Here is a 16,394-nt window from a genome sequence, read left to right as displayed (position 1 = left end):
AGCCTTCTCACCTTGGGAGTAACAGAGGTGCATCTGTGTACAATAGAGCTGTCACTGATTTGTCCCAGTATGACGGTTTTTCTAGAATACATTTTTCCAGTCTGCAGTGTTCCAAACTAACACACTGGTCAAAATGTTTAAAGAAACATATTATTAGAAACATGATTAATATGTCATTTTTAATTATAAATTACATTTGCAGGATCTGTTGGTCATTAAAGGAGAACTCTGGCGAAATGTAAAAATCCAAGGTGGGCAGGGGGTGTTGGGAATGTATTAATGAAGTGAAACTTACCAGTCCTGATCACCCGCTGGTCTCCTGTAGCTCCCGGTCCGGTGATGTCACAAAACGGCTCAGTAATGTGGGACACTTCTGCAGTCATTGACTGGCTAAGCGCATAGTTCTTGCTAGGTTGTGACAACACAGGACCTGGAAGAAAACTGGAGACCGGTGGCTAAGGGTGAGCTGGAGATGATTCGCTGCGGGGGCACTGGGATGGGAAAGTATAATTTCTTTATTATGTTTTTACATTTCAATTAAGTTTTCTCTTAAACTCAATGCATCTAGCATGTCATTAGAACAGACAAATATACAACTTGCTGTAAAACAGCTTCAGCCTCTCTCTCTATACACCCCTCCCCCCACAGACTTTTATAGGCAACTATAACCTGAAAGGACTTTGGTTGGGAGACAGGTAGGCTATTAAGGATTTTTTTTCTAACAATACATTACAGATTTTTTTAATGCTCACTTGTACTACTGATCTGTGTAAAGTGAGTGGAATAGGAAATACCCATTTAAAGGATTAGGTTCTGTGACTGAGGGCCTAATATAAAAAACAAATGCAAATAGGACAAAAAATAAAAAGCCATTAACACTATGTATTAACAAACAGAAAGAGTGATTCCCATGTCTGTGAACCTTAAAATAATGCACTTATTTCTGCTGAGCTTGACGGAGCATGCATGTTTATTTCAATCCGAAGAGGAAAATCTCTGAAAGCAAGAAAAGACTGGGCATATTAGAATGGATACATTTACTGTACAACCTAGGAACTTTCCCAAGTGTTCTTACTTCCTAGGGTGTACAGTAAATGTATCCATTTTAATATGCCCAATTCTTTCTTGCTTTCAGAGATTTTCCTCTTCGTATTGAAATAAACACGCATGCTCTATCGAGCTCAGCACAGATAACTTAACATACAGTAAACATATTGTTGATATGATAGAACCTAATATGCCGGATACTTCTATTCACTGTGATTGCTCTTTTGCCCCATTAAACAGTCAATTTTTTATTACTGCCCTGAACATGATATGAAGGGACTGTGAGCATTTTTTTGTGGAAGCCTATATTCTGTACATGCACCAGGGACAGGCCCATGTGTATGATGGATGTCATAAAAGTCATTAATGTATTAAAATACTTCTAGTCTCTGACATCCAGTACTCCCACCATTCAGTTGATAAAAGGGCCCCCACAGTGCTCTGGTTTCTTCATTTTTTTTTCCAGGTACAGCTCCATATATTTTGTAGTGGCTATGTCTGGTACTGCAGTTCTCTGAAACTCAAGTGAGGCCCATTCGATTAGCTGCCTACAGGGGATGGACTCCCACCCTGATACTGATGACCTATGCTCTATTAATGTAGTTCATCAATATAACAGTTACCAAACCTTCATTTATCTCACTAAAAAATATGTTAGAAATAGAGTAAAAGTTACAGGAACTTGACTTGTTTGGTAATAGTCGCCTCTCTTTTCGGGAATAGTCTTTAAAGCCCAGTTGTGCTGCAGGACTTATTGCAATGATTCCCAGAGCGCACATTTTTATGAAGCAATTCTATTTCAGAAATGTGATTTTTAATCATCTGTGAAGAATGTAGTTATTGCTCAATCTGTGCCGCACTCTGTCAGGACACATTGCTTTTCTTATGGCGTGTGGGAGATAATTGTAAGTGCAAGATACTATCTGGGTCTTACTACAAGAGAATTATTTATTTGGGGATAATAGATCTGCACTGGTAAAATTAGTTCTAACTAAAGCATGTGATTAATGAGTGGGTCCGCAGCGAGGACGTTCCAACTGGTTCGATGTAAAGTATAGACCTTTTCAAGACGAAAATGTTACGAACAAGACATACGGATAATCTAATTAAAAGGTAGGATCAGCCGTAAAAGCAGTCATGGAAATAAATAAGTAGAAAAGGGAACCATCACATTATACGCTCAAGCTAAAAAAAAAAACTGATAGTACTTCTTATTTCATATATATTAGTTATGTAAATGTATAAGAATTAGCACAGCTGCAGATAGCGTGACCATCTTTCTATTACTTTATCCAGGAAGGTTCCCTGGCAACGACAAATACAAAGATTAAAGCAGGAGATATATATATATATACACACACACACACACACAGACATATACACATATACTTTTACTATCATTTATTCATTCTGACATTGAACCTTTTTTGTATCTAAGGCCATGTTCGTATGACACCGGCCGTGTCACAGAACGGCCAGTAAAGTTTATTTCTATCTAGTTGTGATGCACATGGCTGCGCCTGCATCCCAATTCACCATAGCACACAATGAAAAGTGCAGTCAGAGCCGCACTCTCCATTGTGTGACTTATCAGGGTTGTGCAGCCGCTGTTCAATAAATAGCAGCCGCACAAAAGTATCATCAGTTTTTGTTGTGGCCGCCTGCAATCCCGGCCGGAGTGTATACTATGTGTATACACTCCAGCCAGGATTCCATTATCTGCAGCACAATGTTCATTTTCTATTAATAACGATCGTTGTTGCAAATCGGCAACAACGGCCGTAATTAATAGAAAGTTTAAGTTGTGTGAACGTGGCCTAATACTGTACCTACTGTATCAAAGGCCCTTACTATGCAATGTAATAACTTCAGTATTACAGTGCAACATCCTACCATATATATAGCTCTATATGTTCTTTCCACATTGTATCATTTGGACTGATATGTTTTGGATTTAAAGGAATCAGAGTATTTAGGGAGGTTTACTCTATTCTCCCTATACACGAACAGGAAGAAACCTGTCAATCAGCAACATTCCCGATCAAGTAGCCAAAAGTTACATGTATGATTGCTCTAGCCATTCTAAAGTAATCATAGATAACTGTAAAAGGGGAGCCTGTCAGTCTTTCATGCTGCAAGTAGTTCAGGCAGCAGAACAAACTCCCTTTAAGAAGCAGCAGTGTATTGTGTCGGAAAGCACAGATAAAACCACTTTGCTCAGTACATTTAAAAAAACTCATGTTGTTGGGACCACTCTGTATACTCTGCTCACAGCTCCTGCAATGTAACTGCGCGGTGGACTAAGCTTTTGAGCTCTGCAAAATAAAAGTATACAATCGGAAACAGACCAAACATAGTCACTAGTAGAGTATGCTTGGAATATTCACATTGTGAGTACTGTATGCTGCAGTACAGTGTACTTTTTGTAGCACAGACATAAAAATGGATACTTAGCGGTCTATATTGGAACAGCTAATAAGAGTAAAATGATTAACAATAGAATGCCTTATTATAGGAAGCTCTAGGTCAGCAATAACCGCCGTATGTTTTCAGTTTCAAGAAATCGCTTGCAAGGCAAATAAGTTTATTGGACCAAGAATAAAAATAGACCACAAAGAGGGCATTGCATACATTTAAAGAGATGACGAAAATAATTTAATATTGGACATTGTAATGTAATTACTATAGGGGGTGAAAAGAATAAAATCATATGACCTTCTACTGCCTCCCTATTCCCATGGAGATGGGTTTTATGAGAAACCTTAAAATAATAATGGCTCCACAGAACCGCTACAGTCTCAGACCAAAATTTTATTTTAGAGATTAAACAAAACAGCAAAATAGAGAGGAAAAAAAGAGAAAATATACTTTTTTTTTCCCCCAACAAAGAACACACAATACTATTTGAAGGTGAATCGAATGGCACAGCCTAATTCTTCACAGCAGGGCTTAACAAATCTGCTGGGCAACAGATTTGCTGAAATATGCAGCGACTATTATTTTCCCTCAAAGAGACTGCACTACACAGCACATTCCTACTATACCTGCAAAACAAAAATAAGTGGAAGGTAGCGGGAAATAAAGTTACCTGGTTGTAATGGACGTGTCTTCAGCAATTTCACACTCCAAAAGGTCAGATTAATCTGGAAAATAAAAATAAAAGATTAGGAAGGTTTTCCGGATGCAAAATGAGCATATGTGCCAATATAAAAACGTAAATGTTTATTGTAATGCTGATGGGAATAAAACTGTGATGAAATTATGAGTACTATAATGATACCTTATTGGCATAGAACTAGACCTTGTTCATATTCTCATTCACCAGTTTGCATTTGTGATGGATTTTCAGTAGCCACAAAAAATAGGCAATGGGATGAATGTGGCCCTTAAAGTGGCACTGTCACCCCCTTTGTGCTTTCTGACATCTCTACACAGGTGTAAAGGGTAAATTTAGCGTTTTTCATACCTTATTTCAGATCATACGTCATGGTGCTTGTTCAAGTAAAAGTGTCCTTTTATCAACTGCAGATTGTATTAAGTGGGCGTGACCGGCACCGTTGACCCCGCCCCTTGACGCCCATTGGTTGGCCGACGTAAAGGGGGTGGGGTCTAGACATTTCGTCCAGCCTGTTCCAATGGCCGATGAGGGGGCGGGGGCCAACTGTGGTGTTGTGGGTGGGGCTAAGTGGTGCTAATGCAGCGAGGCCACGCCCACTTAATACAATCTGCAGTTGATAAAAGGACACTTTTTACTTGAACAAGCACCATGACGTATGATATGAAATAAGGTATGAAAAACGCTAAATTTACCCTTTACACCTGAGATGTCAGAATGCAAAAAGGAGGTGACAGTGTCACTCTAAGTCACATGGGGAAGATAATCCAAAATGGTGTCCTTTTTAAACAGTGTAACCTTCTATTAGTTGGCTTAGTTTTACACCCACAAAAAAATGATTTCCTATACTGAGATCTTGACCCCTTTTAATAAAGCCTCTTATTGAGCATGGCAAAAAAAAGTGTCGGAAACTACTTGGACACACTGAAGCAATGTTCCCATAATGGGAAAATGATTGCTGTCTTTCTGGATAGCTGCCATTTTGGCACCAAAAGACGTCCATCTATTGGTAGTGACGTCATTTCTGGTTGTAGGAACATAGGGAGAGATTTATCAAACATGGTGTAATGTGAAATTGGCTCAGTTGCCCCTAGCAACCAATCAGATTCCACCTTTCCTTTTCCAAAGAATCTGTGAGGAATGAAAAGTGGAATATGATTGGTTGCTAGGGGCAACTGATCCAGTTTCACTTTACACTCCCCCATAGACTTAAAATGTCAAGGTTTTTTTGGAACAAATCCCGCTACATTTTTGGTGCAGGCAGATTTGCATGAAAAAGAGGGCTTTGCCCCTCAAAACATCACTAATGTTTGTACGTTGATGCTTCTCCGCGATGATGCTGACCGCAATGACTACATACGCACTCTGATGTGAGCTCTTACTGATGTAGACTATAAGTAAACCCTGAGCTGGGCAATGAGAATTCTACCCCTCCTCCGATCCTTTATTTCATATTGTGCACCTTGGGTGATCAACATCTTTAATGTAAGACTGTATATTTCTTCCATATACTATATAAAGAAATCGTCAAGAAATATTGTTGAAGTGTGTTATATTTCATTAGTTTTTCTCACTTCCCCAGTGTTGTCACCTTGGGTATAGCATACTTTTACTAGGATGCAACAAACTGTGCATTCATTAAATGATAAATGTGCTTTTTAGGCCATAAAGAATATTTATGCTAAGCAACACAAAAGATACTTTGAATATTCGGTAATATATACATACTGCTTCATTTTAGAATGAAGTAAATGGCAGCACTGGCTTTAATGTATTACAGCAGATCACATTTTGTAGTGTAATATTATGAATGCTCTCTACCTAGTAAATCAGTCCCTGACTTGGGTACCTTTGAGCACTACCGAGAATACTAATCCTTTCCAGCAATCTAAATATTCATGGCCAGCAGCATGCGAGAACACAGATAAAGCATGTGTCCCTTTAAGCTAAGTAAAATGTAAAGCATTATATGCCAAGGCTGAAGCTATTAGTGAAATCAATATTTCTTCCACCACCTTAATAAATCATTATATTACTGCACTAATGCCGGATGAGAATATCCCGGCTAACCAGGGAAAGCTTCCATATCAGTAAGAAAGCCAACATGGAAATTACAGCAGCCTAATTGGTGTACAAAGAGGAGCCGCAAGATATGTTCCCTGCGCTGCTTGACATGCAACTGCTGCAAATCAATATCAGGGGAACAGGGAGGGGGGCGCAAGCAGATTAAAGATAAAAAAATAAAATGTGTCAGACTGTTCTCTATTCTGTCCCTTTCCAAGTCATCCACAAACACGAGAAGACAAAGAGTTACACCTCTAATCATGATGAAAATGATTATCCTGGGGTAAGATACATTCCACTCCACAACACTCAATACATTCACTTTTCAAGCCTGGATAAATGCTTTGAGACGAATTTTGCAGCAGGATGTGTATCCCCAGTGAAACACAATTTCCACATATTGATGTCTTGATGCAAATTGCTGTGCTTGGATTTATCAAGTGCTGCATATATATTTGCGCGCCCTGGCTACTACGGCTGAGCTTTGTTTCACACTCACTAAACCCAAGCAGAAATATGCAAAATATAGAGTTTTAAGGTTTTAGGTTACACCATGGAATTACTACTTCTAGGGAATAAATCCTTCTTGTAGCAAGTACTTTATTTTCTATTCATAAATAAATCTAAATCTAAATATATATATATATATATATATATATATATATATATATAAGCAAAGCAGACTTTTATGATTCTATAAGTGGATAGAAAGCGAATACATATGGTATAAGAGTGAAGATATATATAGAGCAATCTATATAAGCTATTTCAACATATGTCAGCCCCTGGGGCTTACCGGTTCCTAAGATGCACTGACACAACAACAACTGCCCACTCAGCCTGTAGGTAACTGAGGCAGGTTGCCATCGAGATACTGGCAGCTGTGTAGGATCAGGGCAAGTGAGTATTGGTTCTTTTTTTATTTTTTAAATCACCCTGAGTGACTTTCTAATTTTATTTACTACAGTGTTCCTATCTTAAACATGTATGTCATATCCAGATAAATAAGATCTCCCCTCAATAGCCCCTTGAGAACAGAGATCCAATAGATGCTTTTTCTAAGCAGAGACAGACTTTAGAGATGACTGAGGTGCACACAGTAGTCTCTTCATTGAAGTGTATGGATGCTATTAAAACACCAGAGCATGATTATGGACCCTTCATGCAGAACAGTAGCCGCGATACCCTCAGACTCCCAATAAGCAAGAGTCCCATAGCGAGACCACCATGAATCAGAAATTTATTGCTTATGGAGAAAATGCATTACCATTAGCGTACACAAAACTTTATACATATTGGGTGAACAACCAATAGAGTTAGTTTAATAGGAATGACAGGAGAAGTCTGTATGTCTCTATTGGAGAGATTTTAGATTAAAGTATTCCAATGTAAAACAACAAGAAGATTGCTGAAAATAAAGACTTGAGGTATTTCTAAAATAATCAATTACGAGCAAAAAGTTTCCACTGCCTGATTTTACAAGATTAAAAAAATAAACTTTTATAGATGACATCAGAGGGTGAGAGCAATGGCCACTACCAACTATACTGCCCCATTCTCTAATGTGGAAAAAGAGATGTCTGCCGGATATATTATAACATTAAGATATTGCAATGAACTAAGAAGATTGATACGTCTGTGACAGGAGGGTGGCTGAGGTAGGATTACTCTTCTGTAGGCAATAAAATTAACACAAAAAATGAACAAGAAAAAAAAAGGTGTTTCACGCTTGTTCTTGCAGCGCCATCAATACCATCAATTCATGTGACATGCCATTATACTATTCATCGTGCGAGTCATCTCACTTCTGCTGGTAAACAATGATGGAGTCATGATTCATGGAGGAAATTATGATGGATCACTCTAACACTTGATAAGGGATTTGTAAGCATAAGGATAAGATATGAAAAACAGCCAAGAACAGCTTTGTCATCACTGACAATAGCCTACACAGAGTAAAGAGACAAAACACTGCGTGCCTGCAAAGATAAAAGCTTACACAAAATACACCCTACAGCAAGTAACACTGCTTACTAGAGTTACTGCTCCTGGCCAATAAAGAGTGTACTCTGACTCGATGGAGGGGGGTGGAAAAGGTTCAGAAATCCACAACTGAAGTCTATAACTAAGTCTTACAGTTAACAGATTATAACTGTACTGAAATAAAGATCTAAAAGTCATCTCCACAAAATGTATAAGAATTGACATTGTGACGTCCGCGCAATATACCATAAACCAAATAAAGAAAAAATAATCATCTCTAAGGAAGATAATGAACACATTTTATTGAATATCAGAACACTATTATAAAAAAAACAAAAAAACAAAACAACAACAATACAACATGAACAAAGGAAATATACAGACCCTGTCTCATAGCAGGAAAAGACAAGGGGCTTTCAAAAGGAACCAAAAAGTTACTTCTATGCTGGATAGCACACATATAAAAACCTCAGGGAGGGAATGGTAACAAACAAAACAATAATTGCCAACACCATCAGGTATAACACATACATTCGGTATCCGCATGCCTATACCAAGTACCCTTTACCTATGCAACAGTTTACACTGCACTATGTTAGGCAGATGAAAGATCGTAGCACAGACCGTAAGCATTGCAATGCAAAAAATCAGCTTAAATCGGGTACGCAATAAGGATGTGTTCACACATTTTAGGTAAAGAACGGATGCTGATTGCAATGGATCAGCTTCTGTTCTTTACTGCAGGGGCGGCATTGCACTGAAGTCAATGCAATGCCGTCCACTGCGTTCCAACAGCGTTAAGTTAAAATAATGTACCTGCCTATTATTTCCACACACTGTTCAATGAACAGCGTTCGGAAAGAATATCTGTTCACACAATGTAAAGTGCAGTAGCGGCCACACATTACATTGAAGTGAGTGGCTAATTGATTTGTGGGTACACCCGCCGGTGCCTGCAAGACAATTACAAGAAAAGAATTTTCTGCAGCCAGGAGGTATTAGCTGCAGGACGTCCTGAATGCAGGCCGGCGGCCGGCAGTTTAACAGCTGTTAAACCATGTGTAAATGTAGCCTAAGGCTATGTTCACACTACGGAAAAAACACGGCCGTATTTCATAACAACGGCAGTATGTGCGCAAACAACGGCCGTTATTTGCAAAATAACGTCCATTATTTGCGCAAATACGGCCGTTATGAAATACGCCAGTGTTTTTTATGTAGTGTGAACCCGGCCTAATACTGAGATCACTGGCTGGAATACAAGAGGTGTACCTCCCAGAAGGTAGGTGGCAAACTAAGAATGAACAGGAAGCGCACCTGACGTGTGTTCCACTGATGCACCATCTTCTTTCGGGGCCCCTGGAAGAAGCTGGCGACACCAAAAGGGTGACGGGAAAAACATTAGTTAAAGTTACTCCAGGTGAAAAAACTTGTTTTTAAATCAACTGGTATCAGAAAATTATAAAAATGTGTAAATGACTTCTATTTAAATATCTCAAGTCTTCGAACTGCTGTATGCCCCGCAGGAAGTGGTGTGTTCTTTTCAGTATGACATGGTGCTGTCACTTTTGTCTGTGACAGGAGAGGTTTTCTACGGGGATGTGACTGTTCTGGACGGTTCCTGTCAATGAAAGAGGTGGCAGCAGAGAGTATCTCGTCAGAAAGGAAAGAATACACCACTTCCAGCAGGACATACAGCAGCAGACAAGTACTGGAAGGTTTGAGGTTTTTAAAAAGTAGTTATTTACAAATATGAACAACTTTCTTACACAAGCCGATTCATTTTTTTTTCTCACCCCTTTAGTCACTTGCACAGTAGCTTTAATAGGTAGCAGTATGCAGAAAGATATTTATATATAGTTTACTTTCAAACAAAATCGCCTCCTTTCAAGTGTTGTTTTGCTATAATACCATACTTTCCATTTGGCTTTTACTCCTATATTTTGCTTTCCATTAGCAGCATTTTCTACAGGGAAAACATATCATCTACACAGACTTCACAATTGTCCCCAATTGTTTCAAAATTCTCATACTTTTCCAACACTGAACTTTATACGGTGATCTTTTGTAAGACAAAGTAATGTTGCATAGCTTCTCATATCAACACAATAATTTTGCTTGTAAGACTGACATTTCTGGAAGTAACCTTTAAACGATAGTACAAGTAAAAGGCTTGTGCAGAAGACGCTTAAAAACAAAACTGTAAAAACTACAAGAGACAGCTCAGCAGGTTCTGTGGCAAAACTTCAATGTTCTTATAGAAAAACTGCATTCTAGCAAGTCTGCTAAGCTCTATATAGTGAGCACATCTAACAATAACTAAAGGTCCTTTTACCTGGACCAATAACCAAGAAATTGCTGCCGATCACTTCCCCGTGGAAACATGCCCTGCAGACAAGCAAACAGAACGTTGGCTGAAACAATAATTTATGCAGCCATTAAATGGGGCAAGGTCGATCAAACAAAGATCACACAGGCCTGTATGTAAAGCTTTGCTATGCAGTCAATGTAGTAATGTCCAGGTAGAAGAGCCCTTACGCTCTGCTTTCTATGACATCAGCAGTTCCTGCATACATACTTTACCCAGGGTGTGTGGGTATATACTCAAGAGAGGAATATCTATAGTGTAGGGTCCGTCCCGTTTGTGAGGTCACCTTACCATCTGGGCACTGTGGAGTTGCCAAGTTGCAGCTCTGACTCAGACTTTAATTTTATCAGACAAAGACTCTGACTCCCAACATCGACTCCTTTGTAAATGGCCAGTCAGACACCAGCAGAGTTATTTATCACACTCGTGTACAGGGGATCGGGCTCAGCAGCTTCTTCCTAAAGTCCTACATGATCCTGGGGCGATTTCTGAGTAAATAATGCAAAGATTTATCAATTCTTTGGGCGGATTCTGCTAGACAGAGGAATCCTATAAAAGTCAATAGGGCCTGAAAAGAGATGAAAAGGCAAGGAATTTCAAGCAGAAAACTTTCCTCAACCATCTCAGGGTGACCATACCCTTACAGTAGTGGGATAGTATATACCAGGAGTCCTCCACTGGCGGACCAGATGTCCGGATCCCTGCTGCAGTTCAGTATACCTGTATACTGAGCTGCGCTGCCCCCCCCCCCTCTGCACAGTAACTTTGAGTGCTCGTAACGAGCGCTCATAGTTACCATGCAGCAGCACTGACATCGGCTCCCTCCCAGTCAGTCACTCTTGTGGCCGCAGTGGTCACAAGAGGCCACTGTCCTGTCTCTGGTTTCGGCACTCGAGTGATGTCACTGGAGCGCCGGCGCCAGGACAAGGGGAGAGCAGCCTCTGGTGACCGCTGTAGTGCAGCCATAAGAGGGGAAGAGAAGACGAGACGCCCGGACCCAGGTGAGTATAAGTGTTTTGTTTTTTATGTTATATGCTATATGGGAGGGGGAGCACAGGGGGGCTATATAACTGGGGGAACACACAGCAGGAGTGCTGTATACTACCGGGGGAGCGTACAGGGGGGCTATATACTACTGGGGAGAACAAAAGGGAGGGTCTATATACTACTGGGGGAGCGCACAGGTTGGCTATATACTACTGGGGGAGCGCACAGGGGGGCTATATACTACTGGGGGAGCGCACAGGGGGCTATATACTACTGGGGGAGCGCACAGGGGGGCTATATACTACTGGGGGAGCGCACAGGGGGGCTATATACTACTGGGGGAGCGCACAGGGGGGCTATATACTACTGGGGGAGCGCACAGGGGGGCTATATACTACTGGGGGAGCGCACAGGGGGGCTATATACTACTGGGGGAGCGCACAGGGGGGCTATATACTACTGGGGGAGCGCACAGGGGGGCTATATACTACTAGGGGAGCACACAGGGGGGCTATATACTACTAGGGGAGCACACAGGGGGGCTATATACTACTAGGAGAGCACACAGGGGGGCTATATACTACTAGGGGAGCACACAGGGGGGGCTATATACTACTGTGGGAGAGTGCAAGGGTCTATATACTACTGGGCCAGCGCAATACGTTAACAAATGATGTTCAGCTCAGACCTTCATCTGACAATAGACCCTGGTAAGTGGACCTTCACAAGTTGTTGAGTACCCCTGGTATACACCATTAGATCAAATGGTATGCTAAGCACCTCATTTTTTCTATGGCGGTATTTCAGTTTAAAAATATATTATGCATGCACCTTAGCATTTGGAGTGTGCTGCAGTTATATATTATATTATATATAATTATATATATTTATATTTATTTTTTTATTTTTAAATAAGAGTTGTCATTACAAAGTGCAATTGGTCCCCCAAAAAACAAGTCCTCATTTGTCTCAGTAGATAGTTATAGTTTTTGTAATGCAAGAAGAAAGTGAAAAGTGAGAGTGTTAAAGTGTTTTTTTGCAGAAATCAATAGTCCAGGCGATTTTAAGAAATTTTGTAATTGGGTTTATTAGGCAAATATACCCTTATCTGCATTCAAAAACACTTTCCCCAGGTCCCCTCCTCCTCCTCTCTCTCATTCACTGCTCATTATCAGGAAATTGTGTCTTGTTGCATCAGACATGCCCCTGTCTGTTCTATGAAGAGGGGAGGGGGGAGGGGGGAGAAGGGAGATCAGTCGGCAGTAGAAAGCAGAGAACAAAGCATTACACAGCAGGAGCTTTGAGAAAGCCTGTATTCAAAGGTCAGAGAGGTCAGTGCTGACTTTAGAGAAGATAGCTCAGTAATGTAGCTGTAAATTAACTATTAGTTGACCTGTTTTGGTGCCTCATCTCCCTCCACCCCTCCCCTCTCCATAGCGAACAAAGATGAAAGGGGAAGAGGTTCAAACTGCTTTCTCATAATAAAAATTATTTTTTCAGCTAATAAACTCAATAACAAAGTTTCTTTAAATCGCCTGTACTATTGATTTCTGCAAAAATAAATAAACAAATAACAGGTACACTTTAACTTTCAATCTCACAGATATCTCACAGAGTTGAGGCTCTAAGGTTTTAGGCCTCTAGCTAAAGCAACAGTCACAAACAAAAAAGCTACTATTATTAGTTCCCATAAGAATTACAATCCATGTTTCTAAATGTAGAAAACTAGAACAAGAATTAATATAACATGTTTGCTCAGTGTTAAAAAATAAAACTTTTCCATATTCTTGAACGTGTACAAAAAAAATCACTCCATTTGTTTAATGATAAAACATGACTGGACAGGAGCTTTCTGTTTTTATCACTTGTTACTCTTCTATTTCACCTTCTTTTTGCTAACCTACAAACAGTAGGAGGGGGCAGATGGAACTAACAGGTGACATGGTTTATTTTATTTGTTGCATGTAACTATGGCAACACAGGAGAATTTATTTCAGGTATAAAAGAAAAAATGATAAAAAAAGTGGACAGAACCTTTAAAACTCGGTTCACACCACCATCATGGCTTCTGTTCTAATGGAAACCGTGATGGCACTACCAGTTCTGTTCCTGGTGGACCTCACTGACTCATAATGGAGTCCAGAAGGTTCTGTTGTGTGTCTATCATTTCGAAGGTAAGAATAATGTAGTATGTAGCTTTTTTTATCCCTTACAAATCTGACAGAACTACTTTCAAGGCCTCTGAATGAAGTTTCGAACAGTGGTATAGACATATACAGCACAAGACGTAAAATATTTTTACAAATAAGAAAAGTTTTTCCTTAGTGTATCTATCTATAAGGCAATGTGAAAGGTAAGGCGCTTCCCTCTGTGTTCGTTATATGCAGGAGACTTTCGCAGCATCTATCATTACATAGGCTACTCTTTTACTCTGTTTAAAAATACATTTATACAAGGGAGATTTATCAAACATGGTGTAAAGTGAAGCTGGCTCAGTTGCCCCTAGCAACCAATCAGATTCCACCTTTCATTCCTCACAGACTCTTTGGAAAATGAAAGGTGGAATCTGATTGGTTGCTAGGGGCAACTGGGCCAGTTTCACTTTACACCATGTTTGATAAATCTCCCCCTATGTTCACACATAGTATTTCTAGCAGTCCTTTTTCAACCAAAACCAATAGTTGGTTGAAAACTCAGAAATGATGCAAATCTTTCCATTACAATAATCCGGTCAATTACACTCCTGATTTTGGTTGAAAAATGACTGATGAAAATCCTATGTGTGAACACAGCCTCACTATATACTTCTTTGTGTAGTAGTGCAGCATATAGCACTATTGCACACAGCAAATAAAAGTAAGCCCACATGTAAAACACCTAAGCAGAATCCCAAATAACACTTCAGGTAATGGGGGCCTTCCTCAATGCATACTGCAAACAGGCATTAAAAAAGCAGTGTGAAAAGAGGCTTAAAAATAACTGGTAAACATCAAAAGAAGCAGAGGAAAATTCACAGTAAAGGACAGTACAGCAAGTAATCTACACTATGGGTGAAGCCTCATTACAAAAGGATTTCAGGCCTTTATCTCAGAAACAGCAGGTCATGGCCAGTGTGCATTTCTCTGGATAAAGCCTCGCAGAGTCTCTTCTTCCACCTATTTGAATATAATGCCTTCATCACAAAGCTCTCGCTGCTCTGTGGATGTTGCCACTTAAAGGGGTAGTCCACCCAAAAAATTTTTCTTTCAAATCAACTGGTGCCATAAAGTGCCAGAGATTTGTAATTCACTTCTATTTAAAAAACTTAAGTCTTCCAGTACTTATCAGCTGCTGTGTGTCCAGCAGGAAGTGGTGTTTTCTTTCCTGTCTGACCCAGTGCTCTCTGTTGCCTCCTCTGTCCATGTCAGGAACTGTCCAAAGCAGGAGCAAATCAACATAGAAAACCTCTCCTGCTCTCCAGACTGGAAATAATACAACTTCCTGTTGGGCATACAGCAGCTGATAAGTACTGGAAGGCTTGAGATTTTTTAATATAAGTAAATTACAAATCTCTGGCACCTCATGGTAGCAGTTGATTTGAAAGAAATTTTTTTTTGGTGGACTACCCCTTTAAATAATTTCCTCAATTTCCAATCCGTTCACTTGATAAAATGTGCAAAGTAACTTGTGACCTGAGGGATACTGCGGTGGTAAAGATTTGTCAGCATGCTGTAAGCTTTGATAAATCAAACTCACACATATATCTCAGTATACAGAACGCCAGGGACATTTATGTGCTGCATTTGGACAGGTTATAAGAACACCACTGTAAAAAGGAGAGCAGAGGGGCGATTTCACCATATTCTAACGTCAAGAATACTAAAACTTGCTTTCCTGTCCTTACACGATAGTACTGCTTCCAGACACCTGCAATCTTCACAAATTCCTAAAGTCTTTATCATGACTTTGCACTTGGCAATATAATAAAAGGGGCAGGAAAAGGCTTATCCAGAATTACAAAAACGGGGCCGTTTTCCTCTAGAAAGATAGTGCCACACCTGGAGATGAGCTGCATAAGACATTGTGGTGTTGTTTCTGGAAGAAAGCAAGAAAGACCAATTACCCTGTGAATCACTGTAATGGGTGATATATATATATTACACACACACACACAAAAAAATAAGAATAACCTTTCCATCAGAAACAGTCTTTGCACACTAAGAGTTGTCTAATGGGAAATTAAGATATAATCTCCAGCTCATTCAAGACTTCCTTAATTTGCAGTTAAAATTCATCTTTCATAATGGCCAATTACATTAATTCCAAATTGAGCTTATCGAAGAAGCCATTACCTATTACAACTAAATTAAATCATGCCAACCCGATTATTACGTAAAAGGGCTTATGACCTATCTCGACCTGCCACTCTTAACTCTAGCACAGGATGTCTAGTCTAAATTAACCTGGTAAAATAAATTACAGATTTAGTAAATCTAAACTATTGTGTTGTGCCACTCCTCCTCCTGAATACACTCCTGAGAAAAAAACAAAAAAAAACTAGGAGCTACTGTTCCCTTGTTAAAGTGGTGTGACCCTCTACAGACCGGTACCATGCTACCATTAGCACTCGTGTGGAGCAACATTGTCAAAATGTTCGGGATTGACTATGTTTTCCGAACGCTTAGTGTTTGATTCCCTGTGGCTGCAGAAGTTGGATGCTGCCCTAGGAAGTCCTGGAAAACATAAATCCACCATAGGCTGTAGAGACAACTACATGGAGGGTGAGCGCTGCAAGTCTGTTTTACGCTTCTGATGTTCATTGTATTTAAAAGGGCTCGCAAAAACACTGCT

The 16,394-nt window shown here is 39.8% G+C and overlaps 1 protein-coding gene across 7 annotated transcripts in view; it reads right to left on the bottom strand.

Moving 5' to 3' along the window:
• The window catches only part of ENOX1 (ecto-NOX disulfide-thiol exchanger 1), a 454,877-nt gene that overhangs the window by 281,412 nt on the left and 157,071 nt on the right, over positions 1-16,394 (bottom strand). For all 7 annotated transcript variants that reach the window (XM_069970542.1, XM_069970544.1, XM_069970543.1 and 4 more), the window contains one exon: positions 4,136-4,190. In XM_069970542.1, coding sequence (XP_069826643.1) covers positions 4,136-4,190 — 55 coding nt within the window. The remainder of the gene's footprint in view (positions 1-4,135; positions 4,191-16,394) is intronic.

Source organism: Dendropsophus ebraccatus, chromosome 5, assembly GCF_027789765.1.
Source record: "Dendropsophus ebraccatus isolate aDenEbr1 chromosome 5, aDenEbr1.pat, whole genome shotgun sequence".
NCBI classification, from domain to species: Eukaryota; Metazoa; Chordata; class Amphibia; order Anura; family Hylidae; genus Dendropsophus; species Dendropsophus ebraccatus.
Note: the sequence above shows the minus strand (reverse complement) of the source record. Positions and strands in the feature narration are given on the sequence as shown.